Below are 27,204 nucleotides of genomic sequence, written 5' to 3'. Positions count from 1 at the left end.
CTGTTTCACGTGGACACCATGAACTTGGCAAAGGCGGCTGTTTCTGATTGTGACTTACAAACAAACACTTCACTGGAATCTCGAGCTTCATCCTTTCCATTAACTATTACAAAACATGAATCATGTACAAGTAGGAGTAGGCTGTAGGATTTGGCGACATCCAGTGGTGTGGTTGCAACCAACTGAGTAACCCTCCGCTCACTCCTCCCTTTCCAAGATTGCGTAACACGAGCGAAGAGTGCAAAACCCTGGTAACGCCGTTCGCCTCGCTCAGAGGACATCCTCACCGTAATAACACTACTTTAGGAGCAACGGAAGTCAGACGGCGGCTGGCGGTACCACGGTTTTGCACTCTACGGCTCACGTTACTGTGCCGGAGAACTACGGTGGCCTTCAGGTAACATAAAAATGTGAAAGTCTCTCTAGAGCCGGTGTTTGGTTTGTCCGTTCTGGGCTACTGTAGAAACATGACGGAGCAACATGGCGAGGAAGAAACAACAATTCTTATTATCAGGTGATTATACACTAAAGAAAACATACTTATTAATATTATATTCCATTTCTGATGATAGATCTCCCCAAAATGTTACACACTGTTCCTTTAAGTTTGTTTTTCTGCAACAACAACCACAGTATAACTTAGACAGAGATACACTACATAAGTTAAGGCTAAGATGACGTCGACGTTGCAGCTCGTCTGTGTGTGTGTGCAGAAGTTGATTATATACCCTGCAGAGGCCTTGAACACAGATGTCGTAAGTATCTGGCCCACATGGCGTGCCGTCGGTGACGCGGTCCTTCAGCTGATAGTACGCCGTAGTCCCGGCAACCCGGCAGAAGAGCTTGCAGCGATCCTTCATTAGTACTGCACGGAGAGAGAAAACAAACTATGGAAACAAGTTGGACTGTAGCTAATGAGATTAATCAAAATAAAAACTCTGAACAATAACAAGATGAAAAGCCTGGAGATGATTTGCACGTGCTGATGGAATAAAACACATTTTTTGATCTTATACCTATTTACATTTTTTAGCGGAGGACTCTCGCCAAATTTGTATCCGTTGTTTGGAAGAATCCCTCTGTATCTGACAGCGCTCTGGCTCCGGGGCTCGGCCTGTTTGCTTGTATAGCATTAATTAAATGAATGAATCACTTGCAGTGACTTAGACATGGTGGTCTATTGCCAGATGCTAATCTCATGTAGCTGGGCAGGCCATCATGGGGAGGAATAAGATCTGGCTGCAGGATGGAACGCTGCCAGAAGGTTCATATGGAAGGGCTGCTTTAATTTTGCTGTTGTTTAGTGTCAACTAGCGGTTTACCCCGGGCAGCTCCTATCATGGTGGAGGTATGCAAAGTATGACAAAGGAAGGACAGATATACTCCCAATTTCATCTTCTCCCCTCATGTATTTAAATGCAGTAGATACATAAACATCAGGATTTTGCACGGCCACATCCCTCCTACACACAATGTGGTGTGCAGCATTTTAATTAAACGCACCACACATACTGAATCACTGGCTTCAAACTACATCGTACGGTTGGATGTAAATAGTATCCGTCTTTGATGTCGCAGCTCAAGTTAACCACAAGACATTGAAATGACATGCTTTAGGATTCCACCGGTGCGCTGTACTCACTGCCGCTGTACTTGGGCACCCAGCGGACGGTGGGAGGTAGACCGTTGATGTTGAAGTGCTTGCCGTCGAACTGAGAGCACTGCTCTTCGCGGAAATCTTTCCGTCCTCGCGGACATGGCTCAGTGTTGCAAGAGCGGAACTTCATCCTGCGACCCACGCAGAACTTCCCGCCATTTCTGGGCCTAGAGTGAGAAGACGAGACGGATCACAGCATTTCATTTCAGTTTAAAAGATAATGTTTGCTCTGGTTTGACTGCTGATTTATGACTTCAAACCCACAGTGTTTACATTTTAATTCACACCAAAGAAACAAGCTCTCTCTGACTGTTGCTTCAAATCAAGTTGAAGCTGACTGAATGTGACACGCAGGCTTGTTACTCACTTCAGCTTGTTTACATCCTATTCAGGCTTGACTGACTCCTTTTTCTGCCTTTTTACTTACACATATTTACAGCCTGTAACGGCTTTGATTGTCACAACTGTCTGATTGTTTCTTACTCAGGCTTGTTGCAGTCTCTGGCGTTGCTCCGGGTTCCTCCACCACAGGACCTGGAGCAAGCACTGTAGGGCCCCCAGGGACCCCACTCCCCGTGGACCGGCTGCAGGTCCAACTCCTTGTTTACACACATCCCGTGTTTGCAGTACTGCATGTGAATAGACAAAACAAAATCATGAGTGCAACTCCTGCAGACCTGAAGACAAACATAGACGGCAGAATTAGCGCAGGCACAGCTGGGAGTGGCGTTCCTCTTTGCCTCCTTAATCCTCCGTTTAGATCTCAAGCTATATTTTAAAAGGAATCCTAATTCAGCTATTGTTTACCCTCGAGGAAGGCGTCCAACTCCTCCAGCTGTCCAAAGAGAAATGGGAGAGGCATGGATACAGACAAAAATAGAGATAGTGGAAGACAGTAAAAGACAGGAAGTGTCAATGAGAGAAACCAGAGACTGAAATGTGCAGTATGTGGCACAATACTTCCTTCATGTCCACCAAATCTAGAATTGATTTCTTTTTGAGGGGAGCTAAGTCAACAGTTGGGTTCCTGCTCTGTTCGTATCACGTGTCCCTATAGCTTCAGTCTCGGACTGACTCCAAAGCAATATGATGATGATTCTCATCAAACAAGGTATTTATGAAGTCACACTGTTTTCCACATGGCCTCTCTGTTATCCATAAAGTATACAGTACGAGCCTGATGCAAGCCTTTGATAGAAATTGTGTTAGACATTCAATACAAAATTGGTTCATGAGAAACATATAAAAAGCTTTGCCACGGACGATGGAGGGAATCCAGACTTTTTTTCTAAATCATCTTGGGCTTGGGCTGTAAATACAAAATGACATAATATCTTTCATACAGCAGACCCACTTCGACGCAGGAAATAAGGCGCCTGGTATCACACAGTGTGTACCCGCTAACCTGCCTTTGCCAAGAAGTGCTAACACTGCTTTCATAAGCAAAGCACGGCAGGCCCATTTCCCTTTGTGTGTAACCGAATCCCCTTCTCAGTGACTTGAGATATCGGAGGGTCCTGTTCGCTGAAAGAATGCAGGACAAGACGGCGTCTGTCTGGTACGTAGCCCGCCGTCAGGGCACACAGGCACGGGGAGCAGTGGCACCGTGATAAGGAAACTCTAGAGTCGTGATAACAAGAGGAGCAAAGTTCATTACTGGCTTGACATCAGGAGCTCCCGTCTGCCGTTCAGCTGTCTGCCTCCTCAGAGCTTTAAAGCTACAACCTGGAGAGGAGGATGCTCTTTGTGTGCACCTCATTTTCTCTGTTTCCTCGCAGAGCTTTGGTCTGTGAGGTTGACGCACAAGTTGTTGCTCCCATTGCCAGCTCTATCCAGATGAGAAATGCAACTACTATCATTTCAACTGGCCACATGCCCAATCCACTACAAGACATTCAATCTCGTCCTCCAGATAAAAAAAGACTCTTGAGACCTGAGAACAGAACCGCATGAGATCTGCTTCAGTGAATCGTCATAATCACTCTAATAAGCCAGGGAGGATATCAATCAAAGTCATCTCCTGGACAACGGCTAATCTAACTAGTTTCCGCTTTAACGTAAATTTCACAACTTGCAGCCATTACCTACACGTGAACACCTGCAAAAGTGCAAAGTCATGCACACAAACACATGTAAACATAGGGAGCATTTGGCCCCGCTGCCTCCTCCACTACCTTGGCCTAGTCTGCATGTGTGTTTGACACACTTGCGAGGCTAATGATGGAGTGTAAAGTCTGCGCACAATGACAGACAGTTGTTAACAGCTGCAGGGTATGTGGACTAAACAAGCCACAAACATTTCCATAGTGCAGACCTGGTTTGAGTTTCACTGTAAATGCAAACTGGAGAAGGCGCTGATCATTTTGTTGGAGCACAAACAATGGATTTAGAGAGCGATTCAAATAAAAGTCACTAAAAAGAATGTGATAAAACGTAAACATGAGTGGAAATGGCTTCCACACCACGAAAAGGCAAACAAATGCTTGTTGGTTGAGCAACCTCCTTCAGACTAAAGAGCTAAACAATCATGGTAGATGTTGTTTTTAAAGAGTTTTCCTGCCCTTATAGCTCTCACATCCCCCCTCCCCCCACCTCAGCTTAGGGACCTGGGCATCCCTTATATACCTCCTCTCCACAGCCACCCATCCCCCTTATCCCCTTATGGGAAATTGCAAAGGGCCACGCAGGGACCACCACAGTGCAGCCAGGCGGCAGGACCCGAGGAACTGTCAAACACAAGGCGGACTGTCTGTCAGAGAGGACCAAAGCCTGTGTAAGCCTCTGAGGCATTCCACTCCCCCCGCTGGCACCCTGTGTTTACAACCGTTTTGTTTGGCTTGAAAAGGTGATGTGGGTGAAAAGAAGAAAGAAGGAAAGGGGGGGTGGGGGGAGTGGAAGGAAAAAAACATCTGTGTGAGATGATGTATGTGTGTGTGTGCACGTGTGAATGTGTGTTAAGTGTGAGAGTGATTGCTCAGAGTCTGGAGGCATCTGGGGGCCACGCTCAATTCCAATTAGCCTCTCTTTCCGAAGTGCACAAACACACACAAAAAAGCTCAAACAGGACACCGGCAGACCCGCTCCTAGAAAGATTGTCAAAATTTGCCCTCAGTTGGGAATGTGGTGAGACATTCGAAGGCCTTGTGAGAGAAAACCTGTCCAGCTGTGACCAGCACGTGTTTCAAATTAGGAATCTCACAAAGACACACGCTGACTCACCAACTCATACCCAGACATGTGCATACGCATGTAGCACATATAATGCACATATAATGCACACGGGGGGAAACACACACAATACCTTTGCAACTTTGCTCTCAAATCAACACATCGAAAGCACAGTTTAACCGAGCCACAGAGAGTAGCCACCAGCATGCTAAGCCCAACAACAGAGGGAACAGTGTCTCCGGAGAGCAGCATCTGCTCTGAGCTCCTCCGCTGGCTGCTTTGGAAAGTTTGTGCCCTGTAATTGCCAGGAAACTGTTGCAGAGAGCACCTCATTTCTGAACCCAAGCCATACATCACTGCAGGGAATGAGAAGGCAGAGGACTGATTTTTAAAAAGCCCTCCGCTCTTTCATTTTAACACGGCCATTTCCAAAAGGCTTCACCTTTCATGTTGCGGCGGTGTCTTTCTCATGACTCTGGATTCGGAGTTCACTTTGGCCTGTTGGGGGGGGGTTGTGTCTTTGTCTCTGACGAGTCCTCTCCAATTAAAACAACATTAACATCTGAGGTCACCTGTAGCACTACATGGACCACCGCCATTGATTTTCAATAAGTCATCACTCACTATTACATGATAAGTTGACCTGGAGGTGAGAGGCAGTAGAGAGCCATGAAGCTAGACACGGTGGTGGGGATTCTCTCTCTCTCTCTCCCTCTCTCTCTCTCTCTCTCTCTCTCTCTGGGTTGGCAGGTGACTGGAAATAAGTGAAATGACAGCTGCTATTACAGACTGGATTTACACAGACTCAAACATGCATGTTTTCCCTGATAGTTCCATATTTCCTCTTCCCTTTTGTGTTGAAAGGTTGTGAAGACAGGAGGAAGAGAGATGACAAGAGGGAGGGGAAGGTGAGCAACATGATGCAACCGTGACCCCAACCAACCTCTCTGCTCTCACTATACTTTGTTTCCACTCTCTGTGATCCCTCCCTTCCTCCCTCCCTCCCTCCCCCACGTCTTTCCAATAAGTGGAAAGGTTGTCATTAGAGGAAATGAGGAGTTTGGCCCCATCAGCTGTTCCATTCACGTGCACTTCAGAGGCACTTTTACTGTTGTTGTTTCTCACATATCATCATCTCTGCACAACTGCTGAGACACACATACCTCTTGTAATCTTCTAAAACTTGACTCAATCAATATTTTTTATAGTAACAATGGACAAAATGGTTACGTAGAATGTGAAAGGTGTCCTTTCTGGTGATAAATCCAGAGAGAACTATCATCCGGAGCTGTTTGTCTACAGGGATTCTAAGTCTTACTTAGCTCATTGTTATGCTTTAAACCTGTATTCATTGTTTGGCCATGGAGGCAGCAACATTAGTAGTAAACCAGGCTGCAAACTCCGGTTCTGAGAAGTGAAGCCAATGCTGAAGTGCCTTAAACCTGTATTCTTTCTAATATCCAGCAGGGGGCGACTCCTCTGATTGTATAGAAGTCTTTGAGAAAATGAGTCTACTTCTCTCTTGATTTATTCCCTCAGTAAACATTGTAAACATGAGTTTATGGCCTCAATCTCTAGTTTCAAGTCTTCTTCAATACAGCATGATGTTCATTTAGTAAATGATGGTCCCATTTAGAGTCAGATAGACCATAAAGCAGGGGATGCTTTAGGGCGGGGCTACCTTGTGATTGACAGGTTGCTACCACGACGTTGTCCGGTCTGGGAGTTGTCTGTGTTTTCGTCTTACAACTTTAACCCTTACAGTTTGTTTTCACTTCATGAAAGGTCATTCTAACATTTTGGTCACTGAAAAATATCTTATTCATCATTCAGTTGTACTCTCGTGTCACTTCTGGCTGCAAAAAACGCAAGATGGCGACGGCCAAAATGCCGAACTCGAGGCTTCAAAAGCGTAGTCCACAAACCAATGGATGACGTCACGGTGACTACGTCCACTTCTTATATACTGTCTATGGTGTAAACACAACATTGACATATGGTCATCATATAAAGTTGATATGGTGAATGTGTTGGACTGCTAGATGTGGAAACAGGTAACACATGCAGCCATAACAACTTTATAAGGTTCTTCATATGTCAGATGTTTTGTGTGTGTGTTTTCAATCGACACCGTCTCCCAAAATCCAATGAATATATCACTTTGATACGGTATTTTGATTTTAATAACTGTGTATTCATTGTTGCCACATTTAGACACCACGCTATAATCATCCAAACACATCTTCCTGCTTCGACACAGCCAGCAATGAAAGCTCCACTCACTGGCCACCTGACACAGTAACTCCATCAGCAAACTACATGAACGCTAAAACAACAATCCTCTTGTTCGCCCAAATCCACAGATATGTCCGTGATGATGGCAAATCAAAGTGGCAACATCCTGCAAATATCCAGAGATTAGCAGAGAGCGACACCGACACCAGACTCACACAATCCCAAGCTCCAGTACAAGCACACACACACTCACACACACACACACACACACACACAGCCCCAGCATCATACGACAAGTCTGTCAGGCTGCCAGGGAGCTCCAGCCAACACTCGCCGCCTCCGCCAACAGACTCCGTGTTCTGCCCTGGCTTCACTTTTCAAGACCTCACTATCTCACTCTAATTGGCTGAAACCAGAGCAGGTCGTCATTCTTTTCCAAAAGGAATGCTCTGGAAATCAAAAACAACTTCCCGTTTATTCACTTACACTAACCACTCAATTAAGCCCGCTATTAAGAGAGCTTTTTGGGGGTTTCACACGTAAAGAAAAGCTCAGCAAGCAGACGTCGAACTGAAGGAAATCATAAAGAATATTTTGTTTGTCATTTTGCAACAAAATTCTCCAAAAAAAAGAAATGGCAATGGAGCTTTCAGTTACATTAGTACAAGTTGACAATAAAATGAACAAAAGTGAGAACAAAACAGCAGTTTATTCAAGCTCCGCCGCCGCCTTTTTCCCCTCCGCCACCCACTGAGCAACGACGTGGTGAGAGGCAGCGCAGGGATCTTCAAATGTGGATGCAGGGCTAAACGGCCCCCGACTTCGGCTTGACAGGCGCTTATTGACCATGCTGGCAGGCCCCTTAATCTACACGCACACACACATCTGCATGTGTGCACACTTACATTAAATGTAGTTAATTCTGCAAGAATAGAAATGCAACACACACACATACGTACTACATGCATGTATGCACACACAATCAAAACACACACACATACACACACACACAGACGCACAAGCAGGATCCTTTTGAAGAGTGAGAGGGACCGAAAAGAGGGGGGGAGTGAATGGAGAGAGAGAGCAGGAGAAGAGAGGATGGAGTGGAGGGAGGGAGGGTGGTGGCGGTATTTATAGACAACAAGTGATGGGATGCCCTCGTTAGTGCACGGCCCAGTGAGCCAGATGACAGACGCGCCGCCAAAGGTCATGTGACCGCATTACTCACTCCGGCGCCCCGTGAGAGGGCCCGTTGAGCAACAGAGAGGGAGGCAGAGGAGAAGGGGAACAGAGGGGGGAGAAAACTACCCATGAACCCTGCAGTGCCCGTTGCCCTATTTCAGCTCAGCTGTATACAAACAAACTTTTTTTTTTCCACTCTTCATTTAGAGGACGTGCCTCTCTCTCTCTCTCTCTCTCTCTCTCTCTCTCTCTCTCTCTCTCTCTCTCTCTCTCTCTCTCTCTCTCTCTCTCTCTCTCTCTCTCTCTCTCTCTCTCTCTCTCTCTCTCTCTCTCTCTCTCTCTCTCTCTCTCTCTCTCTCTCTCCACTTTTTGGGCACTGACCTGAATTACCCGATGCGGTCACAACTTTGTTTCGTAACCCGACGGAACAAAAAACTCTCCCCAGACGACGCAGTCACAAGAGGTGACCGCTCAGAAGATCTACTTTTTCCACAAGAGATGACGTTTTCCCGTGTAATCCCTCAGAATGACCTGGCAGGCTGTGGCCTAATGACAGGCTTCGGATAAGAGACCTTTAAAGGGGAGCTGTGGTTGCTAACACAATACCTGCTGCGAGTTTCCCCCCATAGAGGCCATAGCTGTAATCCTCCAGATCTGACACACTCCCCCCTCAGGGCTCTGCAGACACCTCAGAGCCAGGAGCTCGACCCAAGACCCCCAGACCTGAACCTCATGACTTCTTTGAAGAAAGAATGAGAAAGGAGTCAGCAGAAGAGGTGTGATGGCTGCAGCGCATTAAGGACGTCTAGGAAAAGAGATAGTGGACGAACGCGAGAGAGATACGAAGAAAGAACAATGAAATACTGACGTCAGAGAGTCGGGAAGAATCATCTGCAGATTATCAGACTTTCTGAACCACACACACACAAACACACCAAAACCAAAACACCACATAAAAGAGGTCTTGTGTGGGCAGGTGAGCGTCGGAGCAGGGTCCCGATCTCTTTCAACTTCAAACAGCCCCCTGCATGAAGATGAAGCCGGGCCCTCAGCCCTACAAACAAAGGTGGTGCCTCCACTCAGACAAACTAAGAAATGAGTTTGTGCATTTGTTCATATAGAAAATAACTACTATTAAAAGATTGCATATGATTTTTGTGGCTTTTTAGGGGCTCTAGGGATGTCCATGTCCGTTTGTTGGTTGGTCCACCACTTAGGTTCAAACGGAAAAATCTCGACAACTGTTGGATGGACTGACAGGAACATGTGTACAGATATTCACAGTGTGATTTGGGGATCAACAGACGTTTAGATGGCTAGGATGAACGTATACAGGTAAGTGTTGTTACAGCCTTTATATGATTTCAGTGTAAAGTAGTGGGACCAAGTCATTGTTATGCAAGTCACAAGTAGATCTCAAGTCTTTGCACTCATGTCCAGAGTCAAGTCCCAAGTCCTAAACTTTGAGTTTCGAGTCCTAAGCAAGTCATAATGTGGTCTTCAGCAAATGTAATGCCATTTTATCAACAGAGTAACTGGCTCTCAGTAACGTTAGTTCCTCATGGTTTTCTCCTGCAACTTGATTGGAGGCTGTCGGATTGGTTCAAATAAACGCAAGCCCCAATAATATTAAACCAAAAATAAAGAGTCCAGAAGTTCAGTTTTTTTCCCCCACGAGTAAATCCTCTTCCTAAACAAATCACTAAAGGATATCTCAAAGAGTGAATAAACCCAACATCTCTGACGGTGTCGGCGTTACCTCCGACCGGTACCGGGCAGTTGGTCGTCTTCATGCAAACACTTTTTAAATAACATACTTTTTAATCTTTGGGCTTGGGGGCGAAGGTATCAAGTGTCTTCAAGTCAAAAGGCTCGAGTCCAAGTGAAGTCACAAATCACTGGTGTTAAAGTCCAAGTCTAAAGTCATCAAATCTGTGACTCGAGTCCACACCTCTGGTTATATGTAACTTACACTTATCAAACAAATTCAACCTGGTTTTAGCTAAAAGTCTCTTTGGACCTACAAAATGACCCAATCAGTGTTTACAGGGTTCCAATAAAGACCACCACACATCTATTGTAATCTCACTAAGTCAGCTCAAATTGGGTTAAGGGTTTGTAGCTTATTAAAGCAAAGCACTCGGTGTGATTAAACCAACAGCGTGTCTCCTCCAGCGTCTCTCCCACAGACGGGCTGAGAGCAGGATGGGAGCAGCGATCCCAGGGCCATTATTACGCTTTAGTCTGGTTGTTGTGGTTGGATTAAGATGTTAGCTATCCCCTGTTAACCTCTCCTCACTAGACAGGGCTCATCCAGGACCTAACATGGTGAGGAGGGAGATGGAGCCAGATGAAAGGATATAGGGGATATATAAGACTTACATGGGCCCACACTGCAAAAGACTCCTGGAGGGCAGGAGGTTAAGGAGAGAAGAGAAGCCTCCCTCTCTCTCTCTCTCTTCCTCATGCATGTTCCGAATGCTAAACACCAGCCCACCAAATCCTCGTCCCTCTGTATACGTCCTCCTGACTCTCCTCCTCCCTCCTCTCCTCCCGCCTCCCGCGCTGCAGAATCACTGATGTGAGGTCTTTTGTGAGAGCGCCGGCTGGCCTCAGCCTGGGCTCTGTTACGGCCTGACCACTGACCCACTCACCCGCCTTTTAAAGAGGTTTTAGGGTCACGGGTTCACAACAAGGTGACTCAACTGTGAACGGCGGGTGGCATCCTCTTTCAAAGGGTCCGCGTCTTCACCTTTCCCTCTCAAGACTCTCGCTCCCTCTTTTTCGCCCCCCCTCCGATGTCTCTCTTTCCTTTCCTTTTTCTCTCTTTCTCTTTCACCCCCCTTCTTTCCATGTATCCTCAGTGGCTGACCCGCCGTCTCAGCCCTAATTAGCATAGCATCCCAGAGCGAGGAGAACATGAAGGCTAATGGGGGTTGGGGCCCCGTAACAACACTGAGGGTAAAGCTTCAAGTTTCAAACCAGGGCCATCACCTGACCACATTTACATGGGCTTCTGCAACCAGAACGCAGGCAGGAGAGTAATGCATGATAAATTATTCCCTCTTCTTGGTAGGGGGAAGAAGGGAAAAGACATCAGAATGCAAAGCAGGTTTGGCTTGGGTCAGTAATGTAAAATGCAATGAGGCCAGCTTCAACACCGATGCTGATTGGAGGAACAGAGGGAACACATTCAGTGTTTCAGTATCGTGATCCGAAACAAATATTTAAATCTGATCCATATTTGGGTTCAAAGCCAAAGAAATCTGGTTTCATGGTAGCTGCAAACAATTCTTTGACTCTGCTTCAAATACCAGATGGACGGGCTTTACTATATCAGGATAGTTTAGTGTGTCAATCCAATGGCAGACTAGCCCACAACAAGAGGGTAAGTGAGATGCAGATGCATTTCATCCCACTGGTGGACAAAATGTTTTGGTATGAGTTAAGGAGACATTAGAGTTAAGGGGTTTTCTATGTTGTACAAAATGTTCCTACAACTTGACTGCAGCTGTATAGAGAGCTCCAGGGATGACGGATTGTTCTAGGCCAACCAGGAAGTTAGCATCTCCCTGGTTCCCTCCACAAAAAACTTGATTTTTTCCATTGGGTTTTGGATTATTGCAGATACCAAGTTCTGAGGCAAACACACAGTTATGGTTAACAAATGCATTTCACATTTACATCCTGGTTTTTGTGCAGTAATAGAGTGGTGCAGGGATGACGTATTTTTGAAAGCCAAGCCGGAGTTTGGCCGGTTAGCTGGTTCCGTCGACAAAAATCCAACGGGATTTTTCCATTGGATTTTGGATTATTGCAGAAAATAAGTTCTGTGGCAAAATGTTTATGATACTTAAGCAATATAATCTCCACAAATGAACACCACTTTTATGATTTTTGAATGTAAATACGATCGCCAGAAGTAAAAAGCTAACGTTAGGCTATAAACAAACTAGACCACGGTCACATGAATGTGAGTATACTGTACACAACGAGGCTGTAAAGGAGGACGAGTCCGCGTGATGACGTGTCATTTAGTCACTTGTTAGCAACCGCCTTTTTTAAGACACATAAAGGCTTCTAAATTCACGAGTGGGATATTTACTGGCGTATTTTATATCGTAGAACAAAACATTAAAATCTCTTCAGCTTGTGTTAACCACAGACCTTAAAGTATTTCAGGCATCTAACTAAAAACATTCAAAAAAACGTATTTACTTCCAGACGAGGGAACCAGAAGTGCTAAAATGCGAACTCACTTCCGGGTTTTAAGACTCACTCCTGGAGCGCTCTATTGAGACCGACGCCTACACTCCCTAACTGAACATCAACTGCAGAACAACAAACGTCGTTTTACTCACTAAAACATCTGCGAGTCAATTAAAAAGTTATAGTACAGGAAATCAACCTCCTACTGTATGATCTGTTCATTAAGCAACACAAGAGAGCCACACATGTGGAGCGACTTACCATTCCGTGTCCACAGTCGGTCCCATCAGCCAGTGGCATGTGTTGTGTGCGACATCCTTTATGGTCCCCCTCTGCACTGGTACACCACAGCCTCTTGCACTGTTTCTGTTGGGGACGGGGGAGTGGTTGCATTAATCACTTTGCGGATTTTAACTGCTATTTCCTGCCATATTGTCTTCTTGTCTTTTGGGAGGAAGAGTGCGTGATTGCGGATTGAAATATGGTTGTTGGTTTCTTCAAACAATATTTCAGTCTAAGTGGGAACTGACACTTTCTTTTGTGCTTTATTGCTTTACAGACATGTGCAAGATGCATTTTAAATGGCCCAGCATCGGGTTTTAATTAGTGGCATTCAACAATAGGCATCTGCCTCTTTGAATGCTGTTAAAATGCATGCTATACGTTCCGCATAGCAATTTACAGATTAAATGCATTCCACTGTATAGTACAATGAAGAGTCATAAACAGTAAATTCAATTTAACTGACTAGAGTTTCATATCTTTATGGAAGCCTGAGGGTTCATAAACACAAGGTTCTCCTGAGTCGACAACAACCATCTCAGATCTAATTCCACATGGAGTGTTAATTCTTCAATTTTCTAGTGTGGTTTTTACACGCTTTGATAGTAAGCCAACTCACCATGTAAGGGCAGATTTGGGAACCGGGTCCAAACATCAGTTCACACTGTCTGTTGGCGTTGTAGATTTGACCGGGAAGGAGGGTGGGCAGCTCGTACGTCCTGCCTACCGGCTCATCAAGGAGGCACTCCCCATAGCCGGTGCTAAAAAGAACAGTAAGAAAGTGTGTACAGCAGATGAAAAAGAAAGCACAAAACCATACAAGTGTGTGCACAAACACACACATGCACAAGGCAAACATTCATGGTATGAACTTTTTCAGGATAATCCAGTATTATATGACGCCTGAAACACGTTTTTCATAAAGGCAACGTAAACATCTCTCTGTCACTGTCTGTGATCATCCTCAGATGTGTGTTCCCCTCTGGGTGGTCTGTAAAGAGACACTGATACCGCTTCTCCTCAATAACCTGTTAGTAAATGCTGTCACTATGAAACTGGAGTCAGGCGCCACACACTGAATAAAACAGCATTTTGATACAGAGGATCTGCACGTTGACCACATTTTTTAACCGAGGTGTATTTATCTGTGCTGGAGGAGGGAAGAAAAGATAATTTGGCATCATAAAGCAGCCTGATTAAGTTACATAGATCGGTGCCAGCACCAGCGCCAGCAGCATTGCAGCATAATGACAGATTGTGCGGTGCCACACCCTGAGCTACGACACAGTAACAGAGACAACAAAAGCACAGCTGGACTGCAGAGCCAGCATATAAAACCATCAGCCTGTACGGTTGTGAAAAAGCACAAATCAAACATGTTAGCGGAGCGAGCCGAGCCTCAAAGGATCTCTGCTTTTTTTTGTTGTTTACTTTTGAGAAAGGAAACTTGGCGGACGAGACGTGTACAGTATAGATGTGTAATTACACAACATGTCTGCGCCGCTCTGACAAATTTAATCTGGGATTGAGCCGGTAAAACACCTGCTCCATACAGCACCGGCTGATGTGACAGGCCGATAATTACACAGGATTATACAGAGTTACCGTCACTTTGTTTCTTTCCCCCTTTCATTTCCAGCCATAATGTCAGAAAGTGCACAGCGAGCAACGCTGGGTGGCGGAGGGGATGATTGCATGAGAAGAATAAAGCAGAAGTGGAGGATACTGTGAATGAAAGACTATGGAGCAGCCTGTCAAGGAATCATACAGACAGTCCCATATTACAGCGTCTGTCAGCAGCTGGTCATCTGTCTAATCAGATGACCAACTTAATGATTATTAAGACAGACAGACAGACAGACAGAGGGAGAAGGGGTCAGCGTGGTCATTTATTAAATGAAACCTCTTTTTTTTTTTCTTAAGAATATCGGCTGTGTAGATTCAAGACGGCGAGGCGATTCCTCTCTGGCACCGGCGGAGATTCCACACCTGGCAGCCATCGGGAAACTTGAAAGCGAGTTTATTTATAAGATGCCTTATAGTTGGCTGTTTGTGCGCTCGTCATAAAGAGACTAAACAATAATAGTTTCCATGTACACCATACTGGGTTTCCCTCCGCAGACACTGCAAGAAGTCGACTCATATGTCAGATTGATGTTTTCTCGCAGAGGAAATGACACGGAGCATCGCTGTGCAGCGTTTGATCAAACAGTGCCGTGTAAACTGCCGTCATGTCGGAGTTTTGTCTCTGACAGCATGTAGCGATTATTGTACGGGGGAGATATAGAACGAGATAATGACAGAAGTTTAGTTGAATTTGGAGCAACAGACGGAAAATAAAGATCCATCTTGATTTTATTAAGAAAATGAAAAAAGTATAGAAATGATTTCACATGGGCGAGGGGGAGGGAGGGGGCTGCTGCTAGAGAGGTTAGGCTAATTTTCAAGGTGTGTAATGGAAAATGACAGGGTTTGCCCTCTACTAATGATTACGTGGTTTCAACACCAAGCGAACACAACAATTAGTGGGTGGCAACAGTGAAAGATTTGCATTTGACTTTTATATGTGGATTTTGAGGCTTAAATGAGACGGCACGGTGCCACAGAGGGAATGAATGGTTGCTTTATGTAGTGGTTGACACACAATAACGCTGCACAACACCGGGATGCTTTTCATCAGCTTTTCAGGTGTTCAGTGCACACTATTACAGCAACAGTGAGATAAAGGGGGTGAGGAGGAGGAGGAGGAGGAGGAGGAGGGGAATCCTTTGATTTTTGAAAAGGGATGTTTGAGAGGTGGCGCGGCCTTTCGTTTTTTTCAAACGGGTAGGAGAGCGGTGCGGATTGAATTTGCTCTTCGGGGAGAATGGGCAGTCAAAACACTGACGTACTTGACCAGGTCAGCCCGCTGAGCAGGAGCGGTGCTGAACAAGTGGTAGTTTGAATCAATGCTCCTCATTGTCGGCTGGAGACAGATTTTTAAAAAAAAGCATTTGGACGACACTCTGGAGGGTCTTTCCCACCGCCGCGGTTCCCACACTGACATACTCTCTTCATACCTACATTGTTTGTTATATATCCCGTATGGTTAACAAATGCATTTCGCATTTACATCCTGGTTTTCGTGCAGTAATAAAGTGGTGCAGGGATGAGCTGGAGGTTAGCATCACACTGGGGATTGTTCCATTGGATTTTGGATTATTGCAGAAAATCAGCTCTGTGGCAAACAAACGTTTATGATACTTACACGTTTTGTTCAGCAAGATAATCTCCACCAGTGAACACCACTTTTATGATTTCTGAAGGGTGAATACAATCACCAGAAGTAAAGAGCTAACGTTAGGCTATAAACGAACTACACCACGGTCACATGAGCGTGAGTATACACAACGAGGCTATAAAGGCGGATGAGTCGGTGTGATGACGTTTAGTAGTCTCATTTAGCCACTTGCTAGTAACTGACTTTTTTAAGACACGTAAAAGCCTCAAATTTCACAAATAGGATATTTACTGACCTGTTTTATGCCATAGAACAAATCGTTAAAAGCTCTTCAGCTTGAGTTAACCACAGTGCTAAAAGTGCTAACTCATTTTCGGGTTTTAGGACTCACTCCTGTAGCGCTCTATGAGCCACAACACAGCCGACACGGACCGGACCAAATAATAAAGAGATTCATCTTCCGCTGAATGTTCTGACCACTCGTTGTTGATGTCAGCGCTGGCTGGAAACTATGTGAAGCACAACCTTAAAACTTAAAACACTGAGCTCTCGAGAAGCATCTGGTCAACAAGGCCGTCCTTTGTGGAGTCCTCCACAATTAACAGAGGAAAGGAGGCAAAGACTAAAGGGTCACGTCCAGGGAAGATATAATTATAACTGACATTTCCCCCATCTTAAAGGGAAGCCTTTCACCGGCATCAGCGACCACGGTGCGGGTTAGGAGTTGCTGAATGAGCCGTTGCCCCGTGTTACAGGTTTTTGGCGTGGAAAGCAGGCTGGTTGACCAGATTGCTGTTTGCCCAGCATCTTGAGAGCACGGCTCCGTCTGAGTGGGGGGGAGACAGCTGAGGGGCCGCGAGAGATCCATCGCTCGGGTCAGCCGAGGAAGACCCCCGGATTCAAACAGGAAATACTCTTTCAACACCAGGCAATAACAAGTCCACACAGTTTACATTGTGGCTGACCTGTCTGCGGAGCGCTGCGAGAGACGTGGAAGCGGTTTTGTTTAGCCGGCCACGTCACAACAAGTAAAAGTTGACGGCACACTAAAAATGTGGATGTGGTAATATGAGACTGTAAGAGGAGCATCCATGAGAACAGCCCGTAATCAGTCATGTGTTTGGATGATAAATCAGGTTCAAACTGAGCAGAGCAGAGCTGGTACCTACTCTAGAAACTCCGTGATGTACTTGCGGCTGCACTTGGACCACGACCAGGGATTGGTGTCGTAGTTGAGTGTGGGAGCCATGACGTGATACTGGTGCTTCATGCCCGCCTCCCGACACTTTGGGTTGTCATCGTGAGGCATGTTGAACCTGAGAGAGGAAGAAGAAGATGGAGAGAGGGATATAAAGGAACACACACATAGTGATTATCAGCTGCTTAATGGCTCAGTCGCAGCAAGGAGGATAAATATCACAGGATTTACATTCAGCCATTTTTAACAGGGGATCACCCCCCCCACACACACACACACACACACACACACACACACACACACACACACACACACACCCTCCCTGTGGGCCGCCACACACAGACGCAGCCACGGACACATGTGTGAAATAATACCACACACTCTGCACCTTGCTCTCCGCTCGTCTTGTTTTTTGTTTGTGTCTTGTTTTACGTACGCCGCCGTCTTTTCTCCTAAATGTTTATTCAGTAAAAAAAAAACTCGGGAAGGATTCAATTAAACTCCAACTGGCCGGTAGATGGTGCGACATTTTATGTCATTCTTTATCTATCAGCATCTGTTCCCCTCCACCATCATGGCCAACATGCTAGTGAGAACCACCTCCAGCTCAACCCCTGAGAGGTCAAAGGTCACCATCACACATTCTCAAAGGGCTTAATGCAGAGGGAAAGGTAGGGGCTGTAACATGTACATGTTGCTCTAGTGTAAACATGTAAGATGTGTTTTCACCAGAGTCATGATTAGGGCTGCAACTAATGATTATTTTCATTATCTATTCATCTACTTATTATGTTTTTGATGTCTTACGTGTCAGGAAATTGTGGAAAAAGTTCCCACAGCACGAGGTGTCATCTTCAAATTCCTTGTATAACAAAACTAGAAGATTTTCAGTTTGCATTGTCAGCGACAAATCCTCACATTTGAGAAGCTAGAACCAGCAAATGTTTGGCTTGAAGGTGCTCTATAAGATATTCAGAGCATTAATATAGCAGCAAACAACTATTGTCTATGTAAAGATATAGGTGAGTAATGTCTACCTGAGCAGAGGATGAAGTCACTCTCCCTCTGTGTGTGTTGTAATCTGAGCTTCTCTGTGCTTTGTTGACATCGCCGGACCGGCCTCATATGTCTTTTAGTGCTTTTCGTGCATGTGTGCGTGCCATACTGACTAGCTCATGGCCGCCGCTCTGCACTGTGCTCATACTGCGGTTATCGCTGATATCGCCATCCCAATTCACGGCGGCGTTGCGGAGGGGTGGCTCACACCAATGTTGTCATCGTTTGCACTGTTAGCGTTGTTAGCTGCTAGCCGTTGGCTCAGCGTCGTGCAGAGGCATTTTGAATTCAGTACTTTGTGTTGATCTATTAATCAGTTAATCGGCTAATTGTTTCAGCGTCGCAAACAATAAAACAAGAGTCTTCACAGAAGAACATCTGCATAAAGTGAAGTACACAGCGTGGCATCTGCACATTAATAAATGCATCCAGGCTGACAACACTTGGCAGTCTCATAAAGGACGTTTTCTTGATCATGTCCAGAATAGCGTAGTTCGACACAGATGTCCTGTTTTGTGCTGCGGTTTGGAGTACACCCATAAATACATGTAGTGCATGCACACGAGCGCGCACACGTCTAAACACACAGACACACACACACACACACACAGGAAGAACCCATGCAGCTGTATGATGTCTCTGAGATGTTTACAACAGGATGTGGGCCAGTGCTCGGCTCGGGACTGTGGCCGAGGGTCAATCCATACCGACCACACAAACAAGACCTAGCATGGCTGGCATGAGGCCCACCCTGCAGGGGCCGAGGGCCTGCAGGCAAACACCCAAGGAATAATTAAGCCTCTGGCACAGTAATGAGCTCCGCACACACAAACCGAGCTGTTGGATGATGCTGACAACATCAAACCAGGCTCAAATGGTATTTGCACGATTAACTATTCTTTGTCACGTACAGTGTGATGGTGCACAGGTGCATCAGGGCGATGCAGACGGTGACAGGCAAGTTTAAAATGAACAGCTCGTTAGTTTGACTTTCTTATTATCGTGAAAGGGGTTTGTGACGAGCTCCAAGCAATTTGCACTCCCAACACGCTGTGATGATTTAGTGGTCCCAGATCTGAAGGGCACAAATGAGGACAGTCTTAAAATCCTGAGATGAGAGCCTTTTAGTGTAATTAGGCCGTAAATCAGGACGTTTTGTGGCTCTCTCTCTCTTTGGCGACCTCAAGGGACGGATCAATCAATAGAGGAGTCGATTCCAGCAGGAGGGTATACCATCCGGACTGATTAGTTAGAGTCCACTCACTTATACTGAGAGCTCTCAACATAAACAAGCTGCTTTGTTCTCTGCACATCACATCCTTCATGCCGTGCTGTCATACAAGCAGATTTTCAGCGAGACAAAGACAGATTAATGTGCTGAAATGCTCATAAATAACAGTGAGAGTAAGACATACTGCTGCAGCGATGACAACCTGAATTCCTGCAGATTTGGGTGTGCATAAATAAAGAGTCAGAGCAAACAGCGCAGTCTGCAGGAACGGCCTCTATAAGCATTTCAACAGAGACAGAGCTCAGTGACAGTCAGTGGATTATCCACCAAGTTATGTGTGATCATTTTGAGATGTCATGTGGCCTCACATATTTCTTAAGATGTTAAAGAAGAAAGCTGTAGACTCTACTGTGATATCAAAATGTCAGGAAGATGTATTTGTGACCTGAGACATTTAGAGCCTTGGCATCGTCTAATGACAAACTCGATTACATGTGTCACCTTTGAACGGCGATCAAATGACGCTGAAAATCCCCACGATGGCTATTAGCAATCGCACGTCCTTGCGGTCATCTGAGAAAGGCCTCCTATCCATTAGCCTAAATCTTTCTGTAATCTGCAATGCTCTCGAGTGGCTCCCACTACCTGACACTGGCTTTCCCAGAGCGCTAAACACTCCTGTGAATGCAGCAATTAACCACATCGAGAGGCAGAGCCAACTGGGCCTCCAGCTGCTTGAACTTTAGCATAAACAGATCCACACGAGATGCGAGGGGAAGAAGAAGAAGAAGAAGAAGAAGAAGGGGGGTGGAGAGGCGGTAGACTCGTCCATCTGGCTGCTCTGGTTCGATCTCTCCACTTGGAAGAATGTGTGAGCGGGGACAGAGGAGGCAGAAGAATATCTTTCATTCTTCACCAGCGGCTCACACGACGACGACACTGGGCCTTTTTTTCACGGGCCTACGCAAACGGACGGGCAGACCGGAAAGAAAATCTCACACTCAATTTCACTTTTATACTCCGCCAGGGAAGTGGGCAGGAAGAAAGAATGGGGAAAGAAAAAAAAAAGATGGATGCTTCATCTTTCTCCATAAAATATGCGCTCGCTGAGAAGATGTTTGTGTGAAAGGAGAACCGGAGCATCTAAAGCTGCTTCTCAAATCACACCACATTTCAATTAACTGAACTGGTTACGAGACGGCGGCGGTAATGAGTGATTTACTGTGATTTTGTCTGATGGATGTTTAGAATAAACATCTCCCATACGAGAGATAAAGCCACAGATTATACATTAGACAAGTCTTTTTTTCCACTTCACACAAGTGGCAATATTAGCTTGTTGTGAAAACAGCCTCTGGCAGACAGGCGTGTTGTGATAACAGCGCCGCTACTCGCTAACACACACGTTAAATATGACGGCACTGTGACATCGTCACGTTGTTTTTATCAGTCGTCGAGGCTGATACGTGGAAATAAGCGAGCTCCTCAATACTAAACTGAATATTTAGCCTTGCACCGTCTGATAAAGTTCTGTGTGCCACTTTCAAGACATCTTAGGATGTATTTACTGGATTTAGAGAATCTAATCTCATCCACATATCCACACTGAATTTCATCTGAGCTTGCTCGGACACATATAGGGTTAACTTCTTGAGCTGTATAGCGAGGTATTATAGGCTGGCATGTTATTAAAAGTCAAGTTTTCACTTTATTATGTTTTGCACCTGTGACTGCTGTGCCCTCTTGATAAGAGGGCTTTTGTTAGTCAAAGCTGACTGTGAGGGGTGAGATAGTGTGTGTGTGTGTGTGTGTGTGTGTGTGTGTGTGTGTGTGTGTGTGTGTGTACAGTATGTGTGTGTGTTACTTACACATGGCCCAGCTCATGAGCGATGGTGAAGGACGCACTAATTCCATTTTCCTCACTGATGGAGCAGCTCCGGAACGGGTCACACATGGTCCCCAGCTCCGCCAGCCCTGCAGGGTCACGTACACACACACACACACACACACACACACACACACACACACACACACACACACACACACACACACACACAGATGCACATGAACACATGCAGACACACAGCTATTTGAAAAAAAAAAAAAACTGCTGCTTGAGTGTTAAAGGCGATTAAACCATCAAAACTTCTGTTCCGTAAGAGAGATTAGCACCGCCACCAACTCCCTCCATCCTCCCTCCCTCCTCCCATTTCTACCACTCTGTTCTGTCACTGTAATATTATTAGCTGACAGTTTGCACATAAACTCATTACAGCACAGTTTATGGCTGCCGGAGTGGAAAGTTAATTGAAAAGGACTTTTTGCAAAGAGAAAGAAGACAGAAGTTTACCTAACGTGTCGCATTTATCTTTGGCACGGCAGATGTCTTCCCTGAAACGAAAAAAAACCCACACAATGCTGTTAGCTACTTTGTTTAGTTTTCTTTTTTCATAAGTGAGGATGGGAGATGAGTGCGTACCTGGTGATGAGGAGTGCTGTGTCATGGTGAGAGGGATGGCTGTCGTCCTGGACGTTTTGGCTCTGCTGCCAGACGCAGAAGTTGTGGAGAGTCGTGGCGGCGTTGAAGCTCACTGTGGGCCCTTCCTGTTTAGAGGGAAACACCATGCGGATGTGACCAAGAGACCGGATATACATATTGTAATGCTGTGAGTAGTAGTCGAAGTAAGTACGTCTCATGTAATAGGGATATCTCACATATTTCAACCTGTCTTATTCTCTCTACAATAGACTGTATGTATAGATGGACGACGCGTCTCTTCGTCCTCCTACTGCAAAAGTTAAGCCACAATGTGCCGGATACGGAGCTGTCATGTTCAGATTTTGACGTCATTTGGAGCCAGAGTCTGCCCAGTAGTGATCGGGGTCTGGAACCCGAGCCAATCACGAGCCTAACAAGGCCGTAGCTTGCTAGCATTGAGCAACTAACCATAATATCTCTACAACTACATTTATGATCAAAGTGACACACGTTCTATTAGTCAGACTTGTAACGGTTATGGAAAGTTAAAGTCACGTCTCCTCTCTCGTACAGTTCCCGAGCTTCCGGCTCCGCAGCTACTTCACTCAGAATAGCATTGAATAACTAAATAAAACCAAACTTATCAGAAACATGAACACTTGAACAAACATCAGCGTGATAAGAACTACCTTAAATGATAAAAATCTTTGGGAAAAATATATTTGATGCATACTTAGTTTGGCCCATTGGGCGGATTTATGAGCTATACTGCAGCCAGCCACCAGGGGGCGATTGAGATGTTTTGGCTTCACGTTTGAGGAGCTGTCATGTCGTCCATCTTTATATACCGTCTTTGCTCTCTACTCGTCATGATAACGTTTGACTTACTTCGTTGGGTAACATTATCTTTGGCAAAAATAGATTTTAGGACAAAGATCAGGAGACCTTAGAGCTTCCAAACAACTTCAGTTCCCTTTAATTTAACTATTTAAGAACCAGTCACAGCGACCAAACAAACCACAGTGAGCCTCTCATGTGCAGGTGGCGAGCTGCCTCACTATAGTACCGTTTGTTTTCCAAGGAGATCTCTCTTGAGACTTGAGACTGACAAGGCAGGCAGTGTCCTTTCAAACAGGCCCCACAGAGAAAAGGCCAGGCCAGGGACACCTGTGCTGACGTCAGCCATATAGGAGACCTGGATACAGGCAGCATTCAGGAGACCCCGCACCGCTCACCTGTTCATTGTGGACGACGACCAGCTTGACAATCATGACGTTGATGAGGTTTCCTACGCTGGGGTCCCTGTACACCGCTGCTACCTGTAACAAAGACAAAACACACAGACAAGAAATGCAAACCTCCACTAACCTGAACCAGAGCACAGACAGTATAACAGCTACTCTACTTCTCTTCACTCAATACTGGAGAAATGAGAGAATACAGTACGTCTTTTTCTGGTTAAGCTCCACGGGGTTTAATCAAAACAGCAACAGTTCATGCAAGTACAAAAAAAACAGAGAATGTCTTGAGGGTAAGTTTAATCAACAGGGTATTAAAACCAATTACAATCCCCCCACAGACCTTTGGCATCGAGAAAAATAAACTGAAACCTGGACCCAGCAACAAATGTTCAAACTTCAGCCGAGCTGGATCTCAGAGCTCCTCTGTGAGGACAGCAAAACATTCCCTCTGTAGTTCTTTCCCCTCCGCTTCTCTCGCTCTTTCCCGTGCACCCCTGTCACGGTCGGCCAGCAGTCTCCTGAGGCCGTGTGCGGCCTCCTGACAGGAACTCATTAGTCCACCATAAACATTTAGCTTGTCTTAGCCTAGGGGGGGGAGGCAGACGTGGCCCGGGCCGGTCCAGAGTGGGCAAAGGGAGCCGGCCTTTGTATGCTCTGAGTCCGACTGTGACACAGGACGTTGTTCTGTATGCTCTCGCCCCGATGCATGTTATTGTATGATCAGAGCAAGAACCAGAAGTGAAGGGGAACTGCAGTCTACACTGGACCATCAGTACCGTATCTGTCACACAGTCAGCTAGCTAAAACTAAAAAGCTCTGAAGGTATAAGACGATGTCAGCAGGACCGCAGCTACCATCATCACACCGGGGGGCATATTCTGGGTAATAGTTCTGGGAATCTTTGCTGATAAATGACACAAAGAGGATTTACATTGGGCTGCATTTGGGCCGTGGACACAGTGCTTGCTGCACCCTCTCACGTAAAAGGCGCCAGGGGTCTGCGGCGATGTCTGCAACCCACCCGACCCGTCTTGAAACACGGACCAAGGAGTCTAACGCACGTACGAGTCAGAGGGTGCAAGCAAAACCCCATGGCGCAATGAAAGTGAGGGCCGGTGCGCGCCGGCTAAGGTGAGATCCCGGCCCAGCGGGGTCGGGCGCACCACCGGCCCGTCTCGCCCTAACCATCGGGGAGGTGGAGTGTGTGCGCGTGCCCGAAAGATGGTGACGAGAGGTTAATGTCACGCTGCCGTAAAGTGGTATCGGAGCCATTTTGCAAGTACGTGAGCACAGTATTGGACCCGATACCCGATACTGGTATCGGTATTGGGGGAATTTTGACTCATTTAAATATAAATTTAATTAAAGTTATTTGTCAGGGACCATGTACAAAAATGCATTATAACATGCAAAGAAAAGAGATTTGGCTACTAGCTACTAGAGGTTCTCCATCTGCAGTCCTTGTGCAGGTAAATGCAACCTCAAGTATTTATGAAATGCTAGCACAAACACTATTCAGTGGTCAATATACTATATATAATGTCATTTATCAGTCAGCATAAGCCGGTTTGATTAAACTGTGTCTAAAGTAAAGTGACAGAGAGACTGAGAAAGAAGAAAGGAAGGAAGAGTGTGTTTGTGTGCGTGTCTGCACCACTGGTCTGCAGACATGAGCGAGGCAGAACTAATGTTTCCACTTCAAACCTGGCAATAAAAACTGGTACTGTACCCTCAGTCTTACTTAAGGATAACACGCCACTGACAATCATTACTCCGTCGTATGTTAATGAGTGTTTTGAACAGTCTGTCGTACTAGTGAGAGACGGACAGCAGAAGGGACACACAGTTCAGTGCAATTGATAACCTATCCTGCTTTGACACATAGACACTTTTACTATAATTTATACAGTCAGACAGTCAATGACAGCGTTACTGGTTTGATTACCAGCCTGCTCTCCCAGTCAGATATGGGACTCATAAAGAGGTCAAGGTGCTGAGTCAGGATTTTACCAATTAACTGAGCCACTTTCGTTGAAGCAGCAGCAGCAGCAGCATGCAGCGAGGGTCACATCAGGGTTTACAACCAAAATGTCAAACAGTAACATCCGACGGTAGAATAACAACAGAGCTGCACTGCTGGGATTTAGCTTCACATTTTAAAGGCTTTTTGTTAAGATTCAGAAATGTCTTGTTAACAGCGACACCTGTGACCGTTAAGTCAATGAAAGTCAGCGTCCTGTTGCTGGCGCTTGTGCTCGCTCTACATAGACATGAAGGAGCATCGCTCAACACAGTGAAGAGACACACGTCAGCTAAAAGCACAATATCACTCTATATTTCAGCTGCTTGGCAGTAATGTTAGCTGACCAGACGAAGGTCTCTCTATGAATCAATGCTGATCCTAGTGTTGGCTTTTCCTGCCTCAGCCTCCCGACCGCGGCCGGAGGGAACAGGGGAGAAGCTGGAGTTTTGGTCGGAGACGATAACGTTTCTCTCTGCGGAGCTCCGTCACTTCACAAGACACGGGAAACCTCTGTTGGTCTGGAGGAGCTGCAGCAGTTATTTCTGCACAAACGTCCACTGTACATTCACTAGATATTCTCAGAGCTAAACTAGCTGGAGCAGGATTAGTTGACACTGTTTAACAGACGGGCTTCACTAGATAGAACTTTGCGGTTTTGGTGCTTCCGTGTAGTTTGTGTTGGAACAGCGTAGACAGAAAATGTCCATATCCATATGTGTCAGAATGACCCGGTAGTGTGCATATATACAGTATATTATATATATTATATATATGTATATATTCACCTACAATGATAACATATCCCCAAACTCAAACCATAATAATACTGAACGACAAACAAACAAATCTTCAACCAAATAATAATTTTTAGAAACATTGTTTTACTTACTACTGACATGATTGTTAGGATGTAGTGCTCTAGGTTGCGTCCGTGGTGACGCACCATTTTGGCGTCCGCGGTCACCATCAGCTCGACGTAGCGAGGGTAGGAGAGGAAGCGTTTGCGTCTGCGTGGGGATTTGAGGTGTGCGCTGGTGGAGTTGTCGTCATGAATGTGTTGATCCTCTATGGCGGCTCTGACAGAGTCCAGCTCCTCTCCCAGACTCACTCTGCTCTCAAAAGCAACCGGCTTCTTGGACTTCTCTGTTTTAAAGAAAGAGAAATGATGATGAGTGAGGACGTGGAGAGGAGAAGACCGTGTTTATTGGATTTAAAATCATGATCAGATGGGAGAATTGGACTATCAAATACTCAGATTCTTCCACACGGGACACCCACCACTTTATGTTCTTAAGGTATTTCATGAGAGTGAGCATGGTACATCTACAGTTAAGAGCCAAGGGGTTTTAGCTTAGCGGAATTCCAATGACATAACAGAAGCACGCTGGACTTCTACGGCAAAACCCCGCCATAAATTATTGTGTCATTCATTCCAGCGCTCGGGAAAAGTTGTACCAAGAGACACGGGGTCAGTGGTGAGCTTTGAGAATAAGAGTTTTCAGGTCAGGCCTGAGTGTAAGCCACACAAACTGAAACAAATCCCATGACGACATTTTACCGACTCACACTGGCACTAGCCATTATCCCAGAGCCAGAGTTTATCAGCTGAAAATTAAATTAAAGGTGTTTTGAAGTGGGGTTGTATGAGTTACTTATATCTATTGTCATTGTATTACCTACAGCAGATGGCTGTCAGCACGCCCCCAGTTTGGAGAAGCAGACAGGAGTTACCGCACAGAACCAAAGCAATGTGCTGCTGTGGACGCGGCCGGCAGCAAAATGTATTTTAGCCACCTAAGAGAAAGGCTCACCTAAAAAAAATCAATACCAGTTTAAGTGTATGCTTTATTTAGAATATTTACACCGCTATACCTCGCTGTCAGACTGCCCTTTACGATGGGGAACTGAAGCAGTTGTGTTCATCTACGCTCTCGCCAAAGCCACCAGACTCCATTGTAAAAAACAGTATTTTTACCTGGCAGAACCCGGAGATGCTGGTCTACCGCTGCCTCCATCAGTTAGT

The 27,204-nt window shown here is 45.7% G+C and overlaps 1 protein-coding gene across 1 annotated transcript in view; it reads right to left on the bottom strand.

The window, feature by feature from the left end:
• LOC141766947 (A disintegrin and metalloproteinase with thrombospondin motifs 20) overlaps window positions 1-27,204 on the bottom strand; it is a 98,531-nt gene that overhangs the window by 52,623 nt on the left and 18,704 nt on the right. Inside the window, exons 4-14 of the mRNA XM_074634159.1 lie at window positions 26,071-26,324; window positions 23,153-23,236; window positions 21,918-22,042; window positions 21,789-21,829; window positions 21,307-21,412; window positions 17,123-17,269; window positions 13,353-13,494; window positions 12,713-12,817; window positions 2,141-2,286; window positions 1,643-1,824; window positions 729-865 (exon numbers count right to left, since the gene is read on the bottom strand). Of these exons, the coding sequence (XP_074490260.1) occupies window positions 729-865; window positions 1,643-1,824; window positions 2,141-2,286; window positions 12,713-12,817; window positions 13,353-13,494; window positions 17,123-17,269; window positions 21,307-21,412; window positions 21,789-21,829; window positions 21,918-22,042; window positions 23,153-23,236; window positions 26,071-26,324 (1,469 nt within the window). The remainder of the gene's footprint in view (window positions 1-728; window positions 866-1,642; window positions 1,825-2,140; window positions 2,287-12,712; window positions 12,818-13,352; window positions 13,495-17,122; window positions 17,270-21,306; window positions 21,413-21,788; window positions 21,830-21,917; window positions 22,043-23,152; window positions 23,237-26,070; window positions 26,325-27,204) is intronic.

This window comes from Sebastes fasciatus, chromosome 4, assembly GCF_043250625.1.
Source record: "Sebastes fasciatus isolate fSebFas1 chromosome 4, fSebFas1.pri, whole genome shotgun sequence".
Lineage (NCBI taxonomy): Eukaryota > Metazoa > Chordata > Actinopteri > Perciformes > Sebastidae > Sebastes > Sebastes fasciatus.
Note: the sequence above shows the minus strand (reverse complement) of the source record. Positions and strands in the feature narration are given on the sequence as shown.